Source organism: Trachypithecus francoisi, unplaced genomic scaffold, assembly GCF_009764315.1.
Source record: "Trachypithecus francoisi isolate TF-2019V2 unplaced genomic scaffold, Tfra_2.0 Lachesis_group3, whole genome shotgun sequence".
Taxonomy (NCBI): Eukaryota; Metazoa; Chordata; class Mammalia; order Primates; family Cercopithecidae; genus Trachypithecus; species Trachypithecus francoisi.
In genome coordinates, this window is record NW_022681468.1 from 4,707,302 (window position 1) to 4,722,213 (window position 14,912).

At 46.2% G+C, this 14,912-nt stretch overlaps 1 protein-coding gene across 1 annotated transcript in view; it reads right to left on the reverse strand.

Moving 5' to 3' along the window:
- DYNC1H1 (dynein cytoplasmic 1 heavy chain 1) overlaps positions 1 to 14,912 on the reverse strand; it is a 92,678-nt gene that overhangs the window by 47,072 nt on the left and 30,694 nt on the right. Inside the window, exons 12-27 of the mRNA XM_033191286.1 lie at positions 12,260 to 12,400; positions 11,720 to 11,896; positions 11,473 to 11,583; positions 11,269 to 11,388; positions 9,299 to 9,538; positions 6,677 to 6,832; positions 6,423 to 6,536; positions 6,063 to 6,173; positions 5,774 to 5,983; positions 5,446 to 5,592; positions 4,433 to 4,599; positions 4,171 to 4,344; positions 2,764 to 2,929; positions 2,165 to 2,353; positions 1,879 to 2,073; positions 945 to 1,227 (exon numbers count right to left, since the gene is read on the reverse strand). Coding sequence (XP_033047177.1) covers positions 945 to 1,227; positions 1,879 to 2,073; positions 2,165 to 2,353; positions 2,764 to 2,929; positions 4,171 to 4,344; positions 4,433 to 4,599; positions 5,446 to 5,592; positions 5,774 to 5,983; positions 6,063 to 6,173; positions 6,423 to 6,536; positions 6,677 to 6,832; positions 9,299 to 9,538; positions 11,269 to 11,388; positions 11,473 to 11,583; positions 11,720 to 11,896; positions 12,260 to 12,400 — 2,701 coding nt within the window. The remainder of the gene's footprint in view (positions 1 to 944; positions 1,228 to 1,878; positions 2,074 to 2,164; positions 2,354 to 2,763; positions 2,930 to 4,170; positions 4,345 to 4,432; positions 4,600 to 5,445; positions 5,593 to 5,773; positions 5,984 to 6,062; positions 6,174 to 6,422; positions 6,537 to 6,676; positions 6,833 to 9,298; positions 9,539 to 11,268; positions 11,389 to 11,472; positions 11,584 to 11,719; positions 11,897 to 12,259; positions 12,401 to 14,912) is intronic.

Below are 14,912 nucleotides of genomic sequence, written 5' to 3' on the forward strand. Positions count from 1 at the left end.
AGTGAGCCAAGGTTGCACCAGTGTACTCCAGCCTGGGCGACAGAGCAAGACTCCGTCTCAAAAAAAAATCAAAGTAGTAATAAATGCAAACAAATTTAAGACTTTAGAATGTACACACCACATAATTAAGAAGTACATTCGGGGCCGGGTGCGGTGGCTCAAGCCTGTAATCCCAGCACTTTGGGAGGCCGAGACGGGCGGATCACGAGGTCAGGAGATCGAGACCATCCTGGCTAACACGGTGAAACCCCGTCTCTACTAAAAAAAATACAAAAAACTAGCCGGGCGAGGTGGCGGGCGCCTGTAGTCCCAGCTACTCGGGAGGCTGAGGCAGGAGAATGGCGTAAACCCGGGAGGCGGAGCTTGCAGTGAGCTGAGATCCAGCCACTGCACTCCAGCCTGGGTGACAGAGCGAGACTCCGTCTCAAAAAAAAAAAAAAAAAAAAAAAAAAGTACATTCAGGCCGAGCGTGGTGAGTGGGTCACCAGGTCAAGAGTTCGAGGCCAGCCTGGCCAACATGGTGAAACCCTGTCTCTACTAAAAATATAAAAATTAGCCTGGAGTGATGGCACATGCCTATTATCCCAGCTACTCAGGAGACTGAGGCAGAAGAATGGCTTGAACCTGGAGGTGGAGTGTGCAGTGAGCCAAGATCACACCACTGTACTCCAGCCTGGGTGACACAGACTCCATCTCAAAAAAAAAAAAAAAAAAAAAAAAAAGAAGTACATTCAGCCGGGCGCGGTGGCTCAAGCCTGTAATCCCAGCACTTTGGGAGGCCGAGACGGGTGGATCACTGGGTCAGGAGATCGAGACCATCGTGGCCAACAGAGTGAAACCCCTTCTCTAAAAAAAAAAAAAAAGAAGTACATTCACATCATTAGCTTTATCTTCAAACACTTTAATACATGATTCCATCTGTCCAGATCTGTGGAAGAACTTACCAAATGGGGAACCCCCCAGCCTGGCCTCCAAGGCTTGTGTCATCGTCAAATAGCAGCGGTCAGTGAGGGGGGTCTGGACCAGTTTGTCCTGAACACCCAGGTACTCAAAGCCATAGTTAAATTTGGCATTTGCCATTTGAATTGACAACTGCTGTAACACATCAGTTTGCTTAGGGTCAAAGTAAAATCGCATCTGGCTGAGCCACTCAAAAGATTTGGCGTTGTCAATCTTGCTTTTGATCAAGGACCTTGTAACGTCTCTCTGGTGAACCAACTCTGTAATCTGAAGAAAGACAGTCACTTTAAAAGTTCATCTACACTAAAGCAATACAGTGCATTATCTGGGCTTGTGGATTGTTAAACTGAAATTGAGGTTCTAGGTCCAGTAACAATGGCTTTCAGTAAATGTTCCAAAAGGCAAATTCACCTTCAGAGATGAGAGAAATGTTACTCATGAGATGGTATTACATAGAACCCAGAGCTGCAGCAAAAACAAAGAAACAGAAACACCTGGCTTTAAATATTTTAAAATTCTGCAACTATCCTAAAACATGATGGAAGACTAGCTTTCTGATGTCTGTCCTAAGAGTCTACCATGTGCCACCATGGGGCTCGGAGCCGGCACTGCCCACGCCATGCAGCTTAGCACTGCTGTGGCCACCTCTCTGGGGAGATGACAGGAAAGAGCAAGAGATCCTGACCAAGGTTGATCCCTTCCTCTCTACCGTGATGTCATGTAAGCCCCGCATGCCCCTGAGATTACCTTTCAATAGGGACAGGGAGCCAAATGCCCACCCTCAGAGGATATCCGTACACCGTCCACTGTTCTCCTTGATACTATCTGAAACCTTTTTCAAGGATGATTTCCACTTAACTGCGTGGTCGAGGGTGTAAGAGTCTAACTGGTAAGGAAGGAGTCAGGTGCGAGACTAACCAAGTGTTCTAGCTTCCGCCTTCGGAGTGGGGGCTGCTCCATGAGGACAGAGTCTGCTAACACATTGAGGGTGACCTCCACATTGCTCAGCACAGAGTGCAAAGGCGCAGCGTCTCCGCCTCCGCCCATGCTGCTCAGTGCGGTCTCCACGTTCTCAGACCAGGCTATCTGGGCTGACAAAACCACAAGCTGGGCCTGAAAGACACAGGAACAAGATCCCAAAAGATCATTTTAAGGATTGGGCCGCGTTTTCACCATGAGCCCACTCACTTCTACCATAGATTACCTGGTATTTATCAATCCAAGTGATGTAGGTATTTGGGTCAATTGAAGTTGCTTTACCAAAAATCTCAACTTCCGTAACAGACTCAGCAAGCAGTTTGGCCAGGGTGACCCTCATCTCCTTCTCTACCAGCGTGAGCCACTCGTTGATTTTGGGATGCTCAGTAATTGACACAGGAGTTTTAAACAGAACCTGAAATTAATGAAGAAATAAAATTAAAGTAACAATTTTAAATGAGGTGCGCAAAAACGTGAGAGAAGTTTTAAAAGTTACAAACAGAGGCCGGGCGTGGTGGCTCAAGCCTGTAATCCCAGCACTTTGGGAGGCCGAGACGGGCGGATCACGAGGTCAGGAGATCGAGACCATCCTGGCTAACATGGTGAAACCCCGTCTCTACTAAAAAAAATACAAAAAACTAGCCAGGCGAGGTGGCGGGCGCCTGTAGTCCCAGCTACTCAGGAAGCTGAGGCAGGAGAATGGCGTAAACCTGGGAGGCGGAGCTTGCAGTGAGCTGAGATCCGGCCACTGCACTCCAGCCTGGGCAGCAGAGCGAGACTCCCTCTCAAAAAAAAAAAAAAAAAAAGTTACAAACAGAAATTTACCTCCTCTCCTTCCCGAGATGAAATACCCAAAACAACAGAGTTATCCTCATTCAGGATGATGCTCGAAACTCCAGCAAACATCTTCTTGAAATGTTTCTGTAATTTAGCGACATTCTTGCTGTTTCCAATGATTTCAAGCAAATCTTCATCACCCACAAAATAGAATCTAAAATTAAAATAACACTCAAGTTGCTAAAATATGATATACACATATAAGGTGAATCAAGGCAAAATTTCAAACTGCAGGAAGGGAAAGAAGATGTGGCTGGTGGTGGCCATCTCCAGCCCAAATTCAATCACATCGAAATTTCTTCCAGTCCTTGGCAAAAGATACACACTAACCTAACAAGATCTTGAAGTAAGAGGAATTCAATGAATGCAAATAATTTCATGTCATCTGCCTTAGTAAGTCATTTTATTAACTCTTTTTTTTTTTTGAGATGGAGTCTTGCTCTGTCACCCTGGCTGGAGTGCAGTGGCGCAATCTCGGCTCACTACAACCTCTGCCTCCCCGATTCAAGCGATTCTCCCGCCACGGCCTCCCGAGTACCTGGGATTACAGGCAGCCACCATCATGCCTGGCTAACTTTTGTATTTTTGTAGAGATAGGGTTTCACCATGTTGTCTAGGCTGATCCTAAACTCCTGACCTCAGGTGATCTGCCCGCCTCGGCCTCCCAAAGTGCTGAAATTACAGGCGTGAGCCACCACGCCCAGCCTATTAACGAATTTTTTAAAAAATCTGTCCAATTCAGCCTAAGCATACTATTCTGAAAGGAAAAGATGCCACTCAGAAAACTGTCAGAGGCTGGGTGCGGTGGCTCATGCCTGTAATCCCAGCACTATGGGAGGCCGAGGCGAGCAAATCACCTGAAGTCAGGAGTTCCAGACAAGTCTGACCAACATGGCGAAACTCCATCTCTACTAAAAATACAAAAAGTACTTGGGTGTGGTGGTGGGCACCTGTAATCCCAGCTACTTAGGAAGCAGAGGCAAGAGAATTACTTGACCCTGGTAGGAGGAGGTTGCAGTGAGCTGAGATTGCACCATGCGCTCCATCCTGGGCGACAGAGCAAGACTCCATCTCAAAAAAAAAAAAAAAGAAAAGAAAACTGCCAGAGATAAACACTGAAGAGATGCAATGCAAGCTGCCTTGGAGGGTAGATGATAGTTAAATTAAGGATTTAGGAAATCCAAGGTAGGACGATTTAAAAAATCCAAGGTAGGTACAATTAGTAATCACTGCATGACAGGGAAGGGAATGGTAATCATTATATGTATTATTGGCTAACAAAATCCTTGATGTCAAAACTAATAAACAGAGGCCCAGAAGGGAAAGAAGATAGCTGGAAAAATGCACAACTGAAATTCAGCTTGACTCCAGGCCAAGTCAAAGCAAGGATCTTACCTGGGGAAAGATGACCGCTCTCTTTCCAGATATTCTCCCAATGCTTTCTGGATCTTTCCTAGCAGGTCTGCCAATCTTTCCAGAGACCTCTGTACTCCCTGGATATTCAGAACATCCATAACAAGGGGAGACTTGGACACTTTTTTCATTAGAGCCAAAAACTCAGTGCTGATGCTACAAATGAAATTAAAACATGTGTCAGCCTTTGTGTAGAGTAGTTACCAGCTGCTGGCAGATTTGGCTCTCTGGCTGGAGGCCATACCTCTGAAACCGCTGGGTTTCCACTGGCAGCAGGTGCTTGATATCTGCACTGCCTGTGAAGATACCTTCCAGGTAGACCCACCGCCTCTGCACATCAATCCACACATCAAAGAGAGCCATGATCCTGTTCAGCTTATCTTCCCAGCTGAGTGCATCCTCTTCAAAAACCTGGTGGACAGACAAGAGGGCAGAGGTAAACTGCTAACCCTTTTACTCACAGATATGCCAAAACTCACTGAAAAATGTAGATCAGGATCTTACGAAGTAATCTCATTCACACTGTAAAAAACAAGTAGACGGGTGCGGGTGGCTCACGCCTATAATCCCAGCATTTTGGGAGGCCGAGGCGGGTGGATCACTTGAGGTCAGGAGTTTGAGACTAGCCTGGCCAACATGGTGAAACCCTGTCTCGACTGAAAATACAAAAATTAGCCAGGTATGGTGGCGCGTAGCTGTAATCCCAGCTACTTGGGAGGCTGAGGCAGGAGAACCACTTCAACCCAAACGGGGAGGTTGCAGTGAGCCGAGATGGTGCCATTGCACTCCAGCCTGGGTGAGAGCGAGACTCTACCTCAAAAAAAAAAAAAAAAAAAAAAGCAAGCAAACAAAAAAACAAGTATTGGCTGGCTGTGGTGACTCACGCCTGTAATCCTGGCACTTCAGGAGGCTGATGCAGGAGGACTGCTTAAGCCCATGAGTTCAAGACCAGCCTGGGCAATATAGTGAGATACTATCTACAAAAAATAAAAAGTTAGCCCAGCATGGTGGCATGTGCCTGTGGTCCCAACTACCTGGAGGCTGAGGTGGGAGGATCACTTGAGCCCAGGAAGTCAAGGTTGCAGCAGTGAGCTGTGTTCATACCACTGCACTCCAGCGTGGAAGACAGAGTGAGACCCTGTCTCAAAAAATAAAATAAAAACCAGGTACCTAGTAACTGTCAGTGAAAAGGTATTACAGTGAAAGTATGGGAGACCACTGGTGGGGAGGGCGAGCTTCCTTCCCCAGCGACAGCACCTTGTAATATGGAGAGAGCTTCATGGCCGAGACGCTGTTGATGTGCTCTTTGACCTTGTTGAAGAGGTCATCCCAGCCGCGGATCAAGCGGCACTTGTTCTGATAGTTAACCAAGTCCAGTTCATAAGTATTCCATACTTCTCTTATCTGAATTCAAACCAGAAAGACGCATGTTATCAATATGCGGGCGTCCACTAGTTGCACAACGGACCAAGCACTATGAGAACCAAAAGGACCACAGATGACAAGGCTCCATTTTTACATAGCTCAGATCTATGTAACAGCCCGGAACAAAACGTAAAAGCAGCCGTTCAGTCTTATTACTTGCCTGCTTCAAAAATTCTTCCAAAGCCATCTCCCCTTGTGCCACAAGCAGTACATCCTTGACAATAGCTTCATTTTTCTGCAAGTCAACATCCCAGATTTGGCCAAGGGTTAGCTCAGAAACAACCCAATTAACATGAAGCCTTTTCATGAGCTGTTTCCAGTGGCGGTCTTTAAGTGCTTCGGATTTCAGTTCAATCACCAGCATGTTTATCTGCGGAGAAAGTAAACGAAGTGTCTGTGCAGGTGCATTTCTGACGGACACTCATCACCGTGCGACACTGGCCACCTACCTTCATGTAACCTTTCAGAAGCCTCTGAACAAACTCATAGGACGCATACTGTCGCAACCGGGCAGGGAAGCTTTTCAGCTGGTTCAGGAGGGCATCCAAATTTTGTCGAAGCTGTAGAGAGAAACATCAGATGCTATTTAGCTTGCCAGCATTTCTTTAAATGGTGAAATATTTCTTTAAAAAATGGCTTCAAAATAAGTTTTACAATATGTAAATGACGAATAATGTAAATGACATGCAGGACATTAAGTGACATCTTACGAACTCACAATACAAATACACGAACTTGGCTTGTCACGTTCCTAAATAAGGTCTGTAACTGTTAAAATAGACATGCACAAACACCGAAATGAGATATACCTTTCGAGGCTGTACTGAAACCCAGGGTTGCTCCTTCATCTGATCGATTTGCTCCCAAACCTTAGAAAGTTCTGACCAAACGCCTTTGAGGTCCTGTAATTCTTCTAAGGCCACCTGTGATTGACAGTAGTAAAGCAGTTGACTTTGGAAACAGAAATGGCCCCAGAATCTGGCAGGGCCCCGGAGATGAACAAAGTCAATGGCAGAGTCCGGGTGGGGAGCGGGACTCTCCACCCCTCCCCAATGGTTCATACCTGCACACGCTCTTCACTGCCACTGAGAAGCCCAGTATCTGTCAATTCCAGCGCCTCCTTGGCCTTTGCACACTTCTCTCTGTCGTCCTTCAGCCTACCAAACTTCCCTTCATATATGGTGAGAGCCTGAAGTGCCTCTTCTGGGCGAAGATTGCCCTGAAAGCAGAGCACAGAGAATTGGAGCACAACGTCTCAGGAGAGATGAGCGTTTAGGCTTTAAGATGGCGCACGGAGTCTGCAGGGCTTCTGGACATTTCAGATTCTTTGCACACATCTTCATAAGGAAACATTCAACAAGATGTCCACTTTGGATGCGTGTACAGCAGTGAATTTAATTTTTACATCAATATTTTACATAAAATAGAATGGTGGAGCATCTCTTGATTTAGCCATTGTCTTACTCAGTACTCTGGAAGGTGGGAGAAGAGGCAGCACAGACTCGGTCTCAAGTGCACATCCCCAGTGATACAAGAGGACAAAGCTCCGGGGCCTGCCAGCCATGTCCTCCCCAGAGAACACAGTTGTTACATCAGTCACCCAGCTAAGAGAAGAATGAGAAATCGCCAGAAACAGAATCTACTTCAGCATTAACACTACTGTTGGCATACTTCCTTTTCATTTTAATAACTGTTGAGAGGTGTACGAAATATTGCTGTTTTCTACTAAGGCAAGATATCAAAAAACATTTTACTGAGGCTGGACGCAGTGGCTCACGCCTGTAATCCTATCACTTTGGGAGGTGAAGGCGGGGAGACTGCTTGAGTTCAGGAGTTTCAGACCAGCCTGGGACTTCATCTCTACTAAAAATAAACAGTAAGCTGGGTATGGTGGGGCACGCCTGTAGTCCCAGCTACAACGCTTGATCCCAGGAAACAGAGGCTTCAATGAGCTATGACCACATCACTGCACTCCAGCCTGGACGACATAGTGAGACTCTGCCTCAAAAAAAATTTTTGGCCGGGCGCGGTGGCTCATGCCTGTAATCCCAGCACTTTGTGAGGCCGAGGTGGGCGGATCACGAGGTCAGGAGATCGAGACCATCCTGGCTAACACAGTGAAACCCTGTCTCTAGTAAAAAATATAAAAAATTTGCCAGGGGTGGTAGCAGGCGCCTGTAGTCCCAGCTACTTGGGAGGCTGAGGCAGGAGAATGGTGTGAACCCAGGAGGTGGGGCTTGCAGTGAGCTGAAATCACGCCACTGCACTCCAGACTGGGGGACAGAGTAAGAGTCCGTTTCAAAAAAAAATAAATTTTTTTAAACTCTAACACATTACTGGCACCAAGGTGAGGTGATAAGAAATATTCAAATTTTGATGACCAGAATCTTGCTATTACTACTCAACTCCTCCACTGGAACAAGCACTCATAACCTAGCAGCAACAGCAGCACTGGCAAAAGCAGAGACCACCAAATCAAAATTAAGAACTAAGCACACAGTAGAACCCGCAGGGAGGGGCCCAGCAGCAGGGAAGCGGGCAGGATGGGACATTCACCAGCAGATCTTTGTGGAAGGCTCAATCTGTCATTAGGCCTACGATAGGAAACTTACATCCCCAAATGAGAAAAACAGATTAATATTCAAAATATGTTCACATCTTTTCCATTTGTCTTTTCTATGCTTATATTCCCTAAATAAATAAAAATTTAAAAATCTGAAAACTAGAAAGAAAACAAACCACTCGCCTGGGACCCACGATAACCCAACTGGATCAGCATGTAGAGAGGAGAGGGCCCAGGCATTTGCATGTACATGCTCTCCAGATAATTTCATGCACCCTTAGGAAACCACCAATCCAAGTAACAAAGGGAGCAGAACATAAAATACATACAATTTTGAATTTCACTCCCAGTAAACCAAACACACTGTCACCTACTATCGCCTCTGCTGTCAGCACAAGTTGCCAGCCCCCTTCCACACCACCCTCCCCGGCACAGCAGTAGCCACCAAGCCAGCGCCCTCTCATCTGCTTCTGTCGCAGCAGCACCACCACCACCTGCCTTGCCTGTCTCTTCTGGCTCATTTTTTCTCTCTCCCACTGAGCGCCATTCCATGAAGGTAGGAGGCTCTTGTCCTGTTCACCCACTGCTATACCACCACGACCTAGAACAACGCCTGGAACACAGTCGGTGCTCAATAAATACTTGAATGCATGAAGAAGAGTGGATGTGGCAGTTTCTGAGTGGTGGCAGGTTTAATGGCTACGGTAACGATGGCAACAGAACCTGCCTCCCCACAATCCACCAGCAGCACTGGCAAAAACAGAGACCATCCATCCAAAATCAAATTAACTAGCAGCAGCAGTGGGAAGCTTGGCCTTTGTCTATAGGAAATTAAATTATAATTTCTGTCCATATCTACGTAAGAGAACGAATGATCTAAGAACAGAAAAACTTTAACCCTTAAAACCAGCTCCTGAATGCCATTCTGGGTAAAAAGAAGTCTAAGTTGGGCTTCATATTTTCACATTTACTATCTCCATCTGCTTTTTTAACTACAAAACGGAAAAGAGGTGTCAGTACTGGAAAGCTCAGTCAGAGCAAGGACTTTTAGGCTTGAAAGAAAGTCACCAAATCACACTGCGGGGTGAAGAGTCTCCTGGGTCCCCAACAGGCGGGACTTACCGTGACAGGCTTGGTCTTCTCCCAGTCGGTCAGCAGGTCGGTGGTGCGGCTTTCCACGGCCCGATCCTCCTGGACGATCTTCATCTGCAGGTTTGCCACCTGCTGCTGAATGGCAGAGTCCTTTCGCCGCATGATGTCATTGAAGGCTCCCCACTCTCCCTCGATGTTGTCAATGTAAAGCCAGGAAGGTGGGAACTGGAATCTTTGCTTTTCCAGTAAGCGCTGGCCATTGCGGTAGAGCTTTGAGAATTAACAAATACATCAAATTTTTTCTTCTATAACAATGATAGAAATTATGAATTAGAGCCCCACAAAAGAGAAGGCACTTGATAGTTATAAAACATGCAAGATTGGCCGGACACAGTGGTTCTCGCCTGTAATCCCAGCACTTTGGGAGGCTGAGGTGGGTGGATTACTTGAGTCCAGGAGTTTAAGACCAGCCTGGGCAACATGGCAGGACGTCGTCTCTACTTAAAAAGAAAAAAATCAGCCGGGCATGGTGGCATGTATCTGTAACCCCAGCTACTCAAGAGGCTGAGGTGGGAGGTTTGTTTGAGCCCGGGAGATTGAGGCTGCAGTGAGCTAGGATCTTGCCACTGCTCTCCAGCCTGGGTGACAGGTGAGATGCTGCCTCAAACAAAACAAAACACACAAGATCAATACATGTGCTCTTCTCCTAAAACCATTCATCCTAAGACATCGTGGCCAGAGGGCAGCTTCCTCTGAGAGCCCACTGCAGCTAGTCTGGGTGCTGCACTCCACTGCATCCAGATGGCCCCAGACAGGATACAAAGCAAGGTAGAGCTGGGCTTCACCCTTTATTCCAAGTTATTAAAAGGATACTTGGCTGGACATGGTGGCTCACGCCTGTAATCACAGCACTTTGGGAGGTCAAGGCGGGCAGATCACCTGAGGCCAGGAGTTCGAGACCACCCTGGCCAACATGGAGAAACCACGTCTCTACTAAAAATACAAAAATTAGTCGGGCATGGTGGTGGGTGCTTGTAATCCCAGCTACTTGGGAGGCTGAGGCAGGAGAATTGCTTGAACCTGGGAGGCAGAGGTTGCAGTGAGCCGAGATTGCACCACTGTACCCCAACCTAGGTGACAAGAGCGAGAATCCATCTCGGAAAACAACAACAACAACAAAAAAAAACAGAAAAACCTAGATGCCAAGTATCAGCACTGAGTTTTTCATTATTTATTTAGCTTTTTGAGATGGAGTCTCGCTCTGTCACCCACGCTGGAGTGCAGTGGCATGATCTCGGCTCACTGCAACCTCCACCTCCCAGCTTCAAGCGATTCTGCTGCCTCAGCCTCCTGAGTAGCTGGGATTACAGGCACGTGCCACCACACTCAGGTAATTTTTTGTATATCTTTAGTAGAGATGGGGTTTTACTATATTGGCCAGGCTGGTCTCCAACTCCTGACTTCAGGTGATCTGCCCACCTCAGACTCCCAAAGTGCTGGGATCACAGGCGTGAGCCACCGCGCCTGGCCTGCACTGAGTTTTAACAAGCACATCAGCCTGTTGTCATAGAGATGATCTGTGGGCCATAGTAAGAAGAGTGTCTTAAGGGTTGAGTCAGGTCATTCTCTCAGAACGCAAAACACTATAGAAGCCAAATTAAACTACAGATCTAGTGTGATTTTTTATTTTTATTTATTTTTTTGGAGACAGTCTTGCTCTCCAAGACTATGGCGCTATCTCGGCTCACTGCAAGCTCCGCCTGTCAGGTTCCCGCCATTCTCCTGCCTCAGCCTCCCGAGTAGCTGGGACTACAGGCACCCGCCACCACACCCAGCTAATTTTTTGTATTTTTAGTAGAGATGGGGTTTTACCGTGTTAGCCAGGATGGTCTTGATCTCCTGACCTTGTGATTCGCCCGCCTCGGCCTCCCAAAGTGCTGGGATGACAGGCGTGAGCCACGGCGCCCGGCTGAAAATTTTTAAATATTCATAGAGCTCACCTCAACTTGCTTCTCAAACTGTTTGATCTTCCGTTTCAAAGACTGCACGTAGGTGATGAAGGTCACTGCATCGGAGGTGCTGGCCGTGTCTACTGAGTGCTGCTCCAACTCTTGGCGGGACTGTTCAGAGAGAGGGGAGCATTTCATCACAGAGCCGGGGTTTCCCAGTAGACTGGTTACAGAGGCAGAATCTTATGTCCTCACCTTTGAGATCTGGGAATGGAATTCCGTCATGTTTGATCCTAGCATCTGCCCAAATTTGCTAAGAACCTCCTTATGCCAAGAGTCGTATTTCAAGTTCACCTTAGATTGTACCTGAGGGTGAAACAGCACACAACACATCATCAGCTCTTTCCTGCTGGCATGTTTATCCTTCAAATGAGTATCAGTCTAACAGAAATACTGCTTTTACACTACCCTTGATACCTTTCAACCAGACAGCAGGGCTCACCTTGCCATAATCTATAACTACTGGTCCAAACTCTTTCTTGGTTTCTGCATTGTCAAAGGTTCCTCTGGCCTTCCTTATTTGGACCAGGAGAGCCTGCCATTTGTTGAGATCTTCTCCAAGTCTGTTATAGATGTTTTCAGCTTGCATATCCCATAAACACTGATACTGAAGCCAAACCTGCAAATGAATAACACAGTTAAATAATAGTTTGAGTTTTCATTTTGTAGAATACTAGCACCTCTTATGTTCACATTTTCCATTAAGAAGGTTCATGTCTTTCACCACTGTTAGAGAAATTCTCACTCGAGATTCTCAGAATTTTCATATCAAAAAAGAATAAAACTTACTATTCTCGAATGTCATGGTTAAAACACCAAAAGATGTATCCTATTATTTACTCTCTGCTTTGAAAGAGCAAATAGAATCTAGCGAACCATACATACAGTCAAGACCTTTTAGCTCCATGTTCTTTGTATCTTGTACTCTTAAGTGTCTAGAATAGACCATATGTATATTTGAATGAAATTAGGAGTTTCTTACCTTGACATATTGCTCAACTTCAGTTACAATGCCCATGACAGCAGAATACGACTCTTCCAGGGCAACAGGGCCATCAGGCATCCGTGTTAAAGCATTCCGATAGAATTTCTCTTCCTCAGTCAATTCGTAATGTACACCCACCTAGCCAACCAAAGCCGAAATGAATGCAAGTAGTGTATATGAAAGCGGTAATCTAAGTGCCACCTTTTACTTAATTAAAATGAACTGAAAAAAAGCTCATGGCCAAAATGGCATTTAAGGGGTAACATCCACTTACCCTGACAACAAGTAACCAGAAAGCCTACTTATATTTAACGCATCAAACCAATACAAGACACATTAATGACAACAGAGAAATGTGGCAATGCAAAAACAGCTGAAGAGTGCGCGAAGCCATTTGCTCATTTTAACTCTCTGAGTGCCTGTTATGTGCTAGACACTATTCTAGGTACAAAAAGCAGATAAAAAAATCCCTGCTTACTTACACTCTATGAGAAGAGAGATGCGATTAGGGAATAAGCAAAACAGCCAGAATGTCAGGTGGTGAGACAGAACTACGGAGCAAGAGTGAGGAGGAGAGGGAGTGTGGGCGCAGCACGGGGAAGGATGCATTTTCAATAGTGAGGTCAGGAAAGGCCTCGCTGAGAAGGGGAAAGTTGCGAGAAACCAGGAAGAGGGGAGGGGTAAGTTGTGAATATTTGCTGCCAAGGATTTTGAGTTGAGATCAACAAATGTGAAGGCGTAGGGCCAAGAGTCTACCAGCATGTTTGAGGACCAGCAAGACTGCAATGTGACGGGGCAGAGCCAGTGAAGGAAGAAGCAGCAGCAGCAGCTGAAGTCACAGAAACAATAAGCAGTACATTACATGGGGCCCAGCAAGCCGCTGGGGCTTGGGTTTTCATGATGAGCGAGATAGGAAGTCATTCAACGGCTCCGAAAAGAGTGTCAGGATTGACTTAGAATCTAAGACTTGCTTTGGCTGCTGTGTTGAAAACAGATTTTAGGGAGGCAAAGGCAGAGGGAAGAGATAGGAGGGAACATTAATAATTCAAGTGAGAGGTGATGGTACCTTGTACGGTGTGGGTCCAGTGAAACAGCTCAGCATTCATTTTCAAGAGACACACAATGGGAGTCAAGGACAATACCACGATTTTTGGCCTGAATGAGCTGAAGGATGGGAAGTGAAAGACTGAGGAAAGATCAAACTTGGGGAGGTAGGGCTCAAGAGGTGCTCAGTGTGACGCCACTCCCAGACAGCCAAGTGGAGATGTCATGCTGGCAGCTGGCCAGACAAGCCTGGAGTCGGGAGAAAGGTCAGCTGGAGATACGAACACAGAGCTGTCAGCTTGCAGGTGGCATTTAAAGTCAGTAAGACTAGATGAGACCACAAAGACAGTGCATAGGAGTGGAGAGGGAATGGAACATTTAGAGGGAGTTTAAGGGGAAGGCAAAAGAGGAACCAATAAAGGAGACTAGCCACTGAAGTGGAAGGAGAACCAGGAGGCACGGTGTTCTGAAGAGTCCAGTGCATCACGCAGGAGGCAGCCTTCATCAAATCCTGCAGTTAAGAGGTGAGGAAAGGACAGAGAAGCCCACTAGTCAGCAGGGTGGCACCGCAGGTGATCACACAGAGCAGTGCTGGAGGAGGCTGGATGAGTGCCTGAGAAGGGAGCTTCCTTATGAAGATTGCAGGGGACATGGGGTCCCGTTTAGGTACTGAAAGAAGACCCAGAAGAGAGGGAAGAAGAGCTGCACAAGAGTGAGGGGATGGGCTCTAGGGAACAAGGAGACTGCTGGCTTTAGTTTGTTAAATTTGGAGATAAGCAAGAGAACGATGCAAATAGAAACAAGGCTGGTTAAAAACAGAAGCATGATGAGAAAGACGCTAAGGATTGTATGTGGACTCCTTGAAGGGCAGAAGCCAATATCTAGAGCTTGGTTCTGATTAGCTGGACAGTGCCCAGCATTAGGTGAAACACTACCATGATTTTAGCCATAGGCAATTAACTACCTCAAAAAAAATCCTGAAAGATCTGAGTTTATGTTCAAAGTTAAGAAAAGGGATAATGTCTTAACAAGATCACTAAATTCTGGAAGAGTCTGCAATAGCAGAAGTTGTGCCATCTTTTTATTTGAAAGCCACTGGTTCTGTTTAGAAGTGACACGGGACTAAATGGTCTTTTGAGCTTTCCTTTTGCTCTAAAAATTTACCAAGAGTATATTATATCTGAGATTTGCTTTAAGATAATCTGGTGGGGGTGGAGGTAGGGAAGAAAATATAAATAACATTGGCCACATATTGATAAAGCTGTGTGGTGGGGGACTCTTGATTCCCTCAACTTTTGTGTATGTTTTAAAATCCCCCTAATAAAAAGTGGGGAGTGGGGAGGAGAGGGAGAAGCAGGAATTGAGATTCCCAAAGAAGCTCATGGACAGAAGTTCAAAGAGACTACTGACACCAAGCTACAAATGCCAAGTAACTAGTTGGAAAAAAAGGTCAGGGCACAAAAAGCCTCCCTAACTTTCCCCTGGGATGTCTGGAGTTTGTAAACAACATCAAGAGCTCATTTAAAGCAGCACCATGAAGAAGTGGTATCACGAGCTCATGAGAAGCCTGGTCAGAGGAGTGTGCTTCAAGTCGCTGAAGGCTTAC